Source organism: Echinops telfairi, unplaced genomic scaffold (assembly GCF_000313985.2).
Source record: "Echinops telfairi isolate 266 unplaced genomic scaffold, ASM31398v2 ScPeMD7_3;HRSCAF=10, whole genome shotgun sequence".
Classification (NCBI taxonomy): domain Eukaryota; kingdom Metazoa; phylum Chordata; class Mammalia; order Afrosoricida; family Tenrecidae; genus Echinops; species Echinops telfairi.
Genome location: NW_022103899.1, coordinates 26727685 through 26734108, shown reverse-complemented (window position 1 = coordinate 26734108; position 6424 = coordinate 26727685). Strand labels below are relative to the sequence as shown.

Sequence of the window (6424 nt, the reverse complement as noted above, 5' to 3'; positions counted from 1 at the left end):
CCTGAGGGGTTTATCTATCCTGGATTCCCTGTGTTGTGGGCTGTTATCTGTAGCAGTGTGCATGTTCTGGTCTAATCCAATTTGTAAGGTAGAATTGAGGTCATGATAGTGGGGGGAAGGATGCACCAAAGAACCAGAGGAAAGTTGCGTTTCATTGGTGCTATACTGCACCCTGGCTGGCTCATCTCTTCTTTGTGATCCTTCTTTGAAAGGCTGTCCAATTGTCTACAGATGGGCTTTGGGTCTCTACTCCACATCACCAACCTCCATTCACATTGGGTATAATTTTATTCTGGGTCTTAGATGCCTGCCTGATACCTGATCCCATGGACACTTCATGATCACACAGGCTGGTGTGCTTCTTCCACATGGGCTTTGTTGCTTCTCAGCTAGATGGCTGCTTGTTTATCTTCAAGCCTTTAGGACCCCAGATGTTATCTCTTTTGATAGCTGGGCACCATCAGCTTTCTTCACCACATTTTCTCTTGCACCCATTTTGTCTTCAGCGATGGTGTTGGGAAGGTGAGCATCATAGAATGCGGGATTATTAGAAAAAAGTGTTCTTGTGTTGAGAGAGCACTTGAGTGGAAGCCCAATGTCCATCTGCAACCTTGATTCTTAACATATAGCTATAAGTACATAGATCTATTTGCCTCTCATTGTATATAAATATATTTACATGTGTACATGCCTGTATTTAGATTTATATACATGTCCTTTGCCTCCTGGTTCTTTCCTCTCTTTTCTTTAACTTTCCTCTTGTCCCACCATCATGTTCAGTCTTCATTCAGGTTTAGTAATTCCTCACTGCTACATTGCCCTTATTTAAGCCCCATTAGGGCATCCTACGCCCTTCTCTCCATTGACTTTAGTTCACTTGTTGTCCCCTTGCCCTTCAGTTGGTTCCCTTCCCCGCTTCCTTTCTCCCATCTCTCCTTCTCCCATATCCCTCGTAACCATTGGTCCCATTCTTATCATCTCAGACTTGTTTATCTACCTATCTTATCTAGATAGACATGCAGAGACATTAATAAGCACAAAAACCAGGCAAAGCCAAACAAAACTAAAGGATGTCAAAACCAACAAAACAATAACAACAACAACAAAACAAAAACAAAATAACAACGACAAAAAGAAAGCCACTGAAAACATGGAGAAGCCTATAAGTAGTTCAAGGTCTGTTTGTTGGCCTTTATGGGTGTTTTCCAGTTGAGTCTGATGGGTTGTCACGCTCTGTCTCCAAAGTCCATTTTTGGTATTCCCCGGGGATTTCATGATTTTCTTCCCTTGCTGCTCTGTTGCATGCCCTTAGTGTTTCACTCCAGTGTGATGGGGTCAGATTGTGCACAATTCCTGCACTGTGTCTGCAGTGCTGTCCCCTGTAACCCTATGGTTCAGTGAGGGATGTTGTGTCTTGTGGTGGGGCTGGCCCTATGGTCCTCTCTGTGCATTGTCTGCTCTGAAAAACTGAAAATCTTTATGGGAGCAGACAACCTTATTCCCCCACCCCCCACATTGGAGTGACTGGTAGGTCTGAACCACTGACTTTGTGGTTAGCAGTCCAACACTTAACCCACTGTACTACCAGGGCTCTTTGGGCAGATGAGATAGGGGCTGAATTATACGTGCTAGAATTTGGAGCATCAAGTGTTGGTATTTGGAACTTCATTTCTAAATGTTATAACTCTAGGAAGTGTGTGTGTATGTGTGTAAGAGAGCACTGTTCTAAAGACACAAGGTTTAGGCTATGGTAAGTTTGGATTAAGTGAGTCATTTCCTGTGGGACATATTCAATGGCAACTAGGTCTTCCAGTTTTCCTCCTCCTTACTCAAAACATCAACATGTTTTTATGGATCAGAAATGTTATGTCTTTTCTCCTTCTTTCTGCTTTACGCAGGGTGACCGAGGCCTTTGGGGTATTCATCACACACCTCTATTCCTCTGCAGCAACTGCTGGGCCCACGTGCTCTGTCCACACATAACCAGTGAGCCAATTGTCATCATGTGGGTTCTTTGCTCATTGGGGTTTTCTTTTCTTTGAACAGTTATTGTTCTTTAGTTAAAACTATATAGCAAATCATATTTAAAAACTTTTTATTATGAATTAGATGAAGATCATCAGAGCAGAGCATCAATCTTACCTTCAACAATTCATACACATTCTGATTCAACTCAGCCATTGGAATCCCCTCCAAGTAGCAATGTTTATCCACTTCCTCCCTGTGTTTCCTGTTTCCATGGCTTCTTTTTCCCTAATGCTCTGAACTTTGTCCTTGGGTGAATGCTGCCCTTTTGATCATAAGTGGCTGATTACTCTAACGTGGAGGTGAGTATAGTTCTAGACTTGAAGGATAAGGGCCAAAGTCTTGGGGGTCCCACCAGTCTCTTTTTATGATTTTGCACTCTGTTCCACATTTTCCTCCCACTCTATCCAGGACCGTCTAATGTGATCCTTTTGAGAGCAGCTGGTAGTAGTAGCCGGCACCATCTAGTTCTCCTGGTTTCAGGGGTATGGAGCCTGATGTTTGTGTGGTTCATTAGTGCATGGGACTAATAGTGGCGAGTTAGATGGCTTGCTTGCAAACTTTCTAAACAAGACCTTCTATTGTCCTGGTTGGTGTGGTTGGTACTGGCAGCACCTTCATTTGCCAGTGCTCCAAGTGGGAAGAGACCAAAAAATGGCTTCTTAGATGGCTGTTCACCAGCTTTTAAGACCCCCAGACACCACATCAGACTAGGATGTAGATCATTGTCTTTATGGACTGTTTGTGCCCATTGAGATATCCCCTTAGAATTCCATAGTTGTTTTCAAGATCTGATTTTTTGGGGGGAAATAGATAGCCAGGCCTTTCTTCCAAGATGCCTCTGGGTGGACTTGAACTTCCAACCTTTCAGTTAGCAGATGATCACATGAACTATCTGTGCCACCCAGGAGCATCTTTCTACCCACATCAGGTACAAATCACAGAGCAGCTTTGTGGATCTTTGGTAAATCTGTCCTTTTGCTGAAATACCTTCAACTAGGGAGCCAGCATGGGGCGTGGGGCACTGCTACCACCTCTCTATAGTAAGTCCCTACACTCCATGGCTCTCTCTCTCTACACTGGTTTGGATTGTTTTCTCGTTCATACTCACAAATGGTGTGAAAACCTACCCACTCTTCCCATGTGCCTTCTGGGTGTTTCTTCATGATGGGCTCAAGGCGTTTCAGAAGGATCTGACAAGCATTCTTGAAAGAGTAAAGAAAATAATACACGTTAGAGAAGAGCCTGGTGGGTAGGATTTGTGTGAAAGAATATTCACTGATAACTGATTTGGTCAGCAAATGGTTATGGAGGGTCAGGTTACTAATACCTTGGGGACAGATAGTCACAGAATAGTCCCTGCCCTTGAGAACAGTATTGTGGATGGACAGGTTTTTTTCCTTCCTGGTTCAGTTCCTGTGAAAATATGAGCTCAAGTGAACCTCAGCTCTCAGATTTTCCTTCTTGGGATTTTTGTGCTCTATTTTCCTTCTTTCTACATCTGTAATCCAGACCTTTTGGTTTTCCCAGCTGTTAGCATACGTGGAACAAAACAACGCCATTCAAATCTGTGCTTTCTAACATCTGCAGCACTGGCCTGCAGTCTCTCTCTGGTTTGGGAACACTGCTCAGTTCTGTCCACCCCTCTCTTTATTGTTCATTCAACGCAGTGCAATGCAGATATTGGCTCTGGGTGTGAAGTAGAAAACGTAGCCTTTCTTTCTAATAACCCGGATGTACAAAGTTTCTGATCCTTGAAACATAAACTTCAAACTCGATGCCCAAGAAGGATTAACCCCTGCTTTTGGTTGACCACTGGTACTCACCTGGAGCTGTTTATCTCCCATGGACGTTTTCCTTGTTTGTTTATTGTGTTTTGTTTTGGAGACAATACGCAGCAAAGCAGGCGCCAATTCCACAGTTTCTGCAGGTACACGTTGCTGACGTTCTCCCCCATCAGATAAACTCATTGTCCCCTGAGGTTTCTATCGAATTCTTCAGCCCCTTGATCTGATAATAGGTAGTTCTTTAAAGGGCACAATACTCCAGCCAGACACTTTAAACTACTGTTTGGTTTTAAGGAGACTTCAGGTTCCCATACTTTTGTTTTGAACAAAGAGAGTCTGTTATCTAACCTCTAAGAATGCTTTGAAATCGGTTCCTGACTGCAAGGGAGGCTGGACAATAAGGAGTTCTGGTTGGAAGCCTAAGTGCTGTAGGATGGGATCCACTGCAATGGAAGGGGATGGGGCTTCGCTAGAAACCGTCTTACAAGTAGACCTCATTTCCCCAAATACGTGAAACCAGATGTTGAATGAAGGACTACAAAGGCATGACTGATGAGAGAGTGAAAAAGCGGCCCAAACAAGACAGCTGGAACATGAGGGCAAAGGGCACTAGAGGAAGTTCGTGGCTGCTCTTCTGCCTGCCCTCCTGCCTCAGGCCCTCCGTGTCTGCCCCTGGGAAGCTTGCACAGCTCCGGTTTGCATTCAGCACCTGGAATTCTTCTTTTGGTGCCTGCTGTCTGTTCATCCAAATCTCTCTTTTCAGTAGTCGCTGGGCTTGTGACTACCTCCTACTTCATATTTTCTAACCTCTGCGGAAGCTGGGCGTGTCCTGAGACAGGTTCTGCTGGCGGACTAAGAGGAGTGACTTGCATCACTTCCCAGTCTGGCCCAGCGTCCTCCACATGTGCCCCAGAAGGCCCTTTCCTTTCGCTGGTGAACTCCAGTGATGCCGCTCTGGCAATCGGAACGCCGCGTGGCAGAACCGCCATTGGTCTGAGTTTTCAAGTGCCTGAACGGCCCCCCCAGGCTGTCAGGTGCTTCAGAAAGAGCTTTCTTTCCAGGTATATTTACCACGTTAATTTAGCCATCTGCAATGGCTCTCACACCAACTGCTCGGAGTTAGGCCAAACTTCACAGGTTAAAGGCACAGCCTTCTACAAGAATGTCCTCATTCAGACTCCAGCTGCAGGTCCCGGGACCCCCTAGGCCACTGTCGCTTCTGCTCAGCTGACGACAATTTCAAGGGCTTCCACTACTCCTACAGGTTTGATAATTTATTAGAAGGAAGCATTATATTTATGATTACAGTTGTATTATAGCAAAAGGAAACATATCTGAACCAGACAACAGAGAGATGCATAGGGCATGGTTTGGGAGGGTCCCATGGGTGAAACTTCATGTCCTCAGGATTTGCTACCTTCCTGGCACAGCGATGTATGACGATATGTAGAATGTGGCAAACCACCGTTTTTACTGAGGTTTCCTGAAGTAGGCGTGGTTGAGAGGATCACTGATCCCATGATTGGGCTCAGGCTCCAGCCTGTCTCTTTTGCCTGGCGGCCAGGCTGATATGTGGCTCAAAGCTCCAACACTCTAATCACATGGGTGGACTCTATGGTGCAGGAAGCCCCCATCCTGAGTAATCTCATTCACATAACCTCTGACTGACCTCATTAGCACACTCCTTCAGGTACAGAACAACACAGCTAAATAACGAAGGGTATTTCAATAACCTGGACATTCCAAGGGGTTCTAGGTTACTTCCCAGTAAAGACCACCTTTTTGATTACATCCCTCATTTAACTAAAAGGCTCCCCAGGCGGTTTGGTTATCCCATCCATAGGGGGTTTCCATGAGTGGGATCAACTCTGTGGTGACAACAACAACAACAACAACAACAACAAAACAACAACAACAACAAAACAACAACAACAACATGTGCAATGACATGGAAGACTGCACTGAAGTCAAGCACCCTGCCTGATTCCAACTAAGAAAAGCCAGCGCTGTGGCAAGCGTGCAGAGGGAAAGGCAGTCCGGAGGAATCACCTGCACGGCTTTGCCGTTGACGTCGGAGCCGACGGAGGCTGCGGTCGCGATGGTGTTCGGCACGGTGGCTGTACTCGTTTCACACACATGCATGGACGACATGGGTATTTTTAGTTCACGACTGGCCACCTATGAGAAAAGTCAATATTTTCAAGTCTAGCGAGGACTGTTGGGAGGAACTGACTCAGTATTTTTCTTAATAATGAAAAGAAAAAAAAAGAAGAAGAACTTCTCTATGACATCCAGGTTCTCCTCTAACATCCAAACCCACATATTTTATAAATATGTAAGCGCTTTTTTAGCAGGGCCTCAGGCTGATTATTTTCATGTTTTCATGGTCAGACTTGCATTCTGTACTGGTTCTTCCCTTCACATTCAAGTAGCGTATTTGAGATGTCAAGGATATTCTATGTCTGAAGTTTTATAATTGTGGAGACATAGGCTAAGGTCAGACTTTTAGTGGTAGGGGCGAAAGAGAGAGAGAGAGAGAGAGAGAGAGGGAGGGAGAGAGAGAGAGAGAGAGAGAGAAAGAGAGAGAGAAGGTATCAGATGGACTGCCTCAG

At 45.1% G+C, this 6424-nt stretch overlaps 1 protein-coding gene across 1 annotated transcript in view; it reads right to left on the bottom strand.

The window, feature by feature from the left end:
- Nucleotides 1-6424, bottom strand: part of LOC101661389 (aldehyde oxidase 2-like) — a 105266-nt gene that overhangs the window by 18963 nt on the left and 79879 nt on the right. Inside the window, 2 exon segments of the mRNA XM_045296335.1 lie at nt 3156-3230; nt 5862-5990. Coding sequence (XP_045152270.1) covers nt 3156-3230; nt 5862-5990 — 204 coding nt within the window.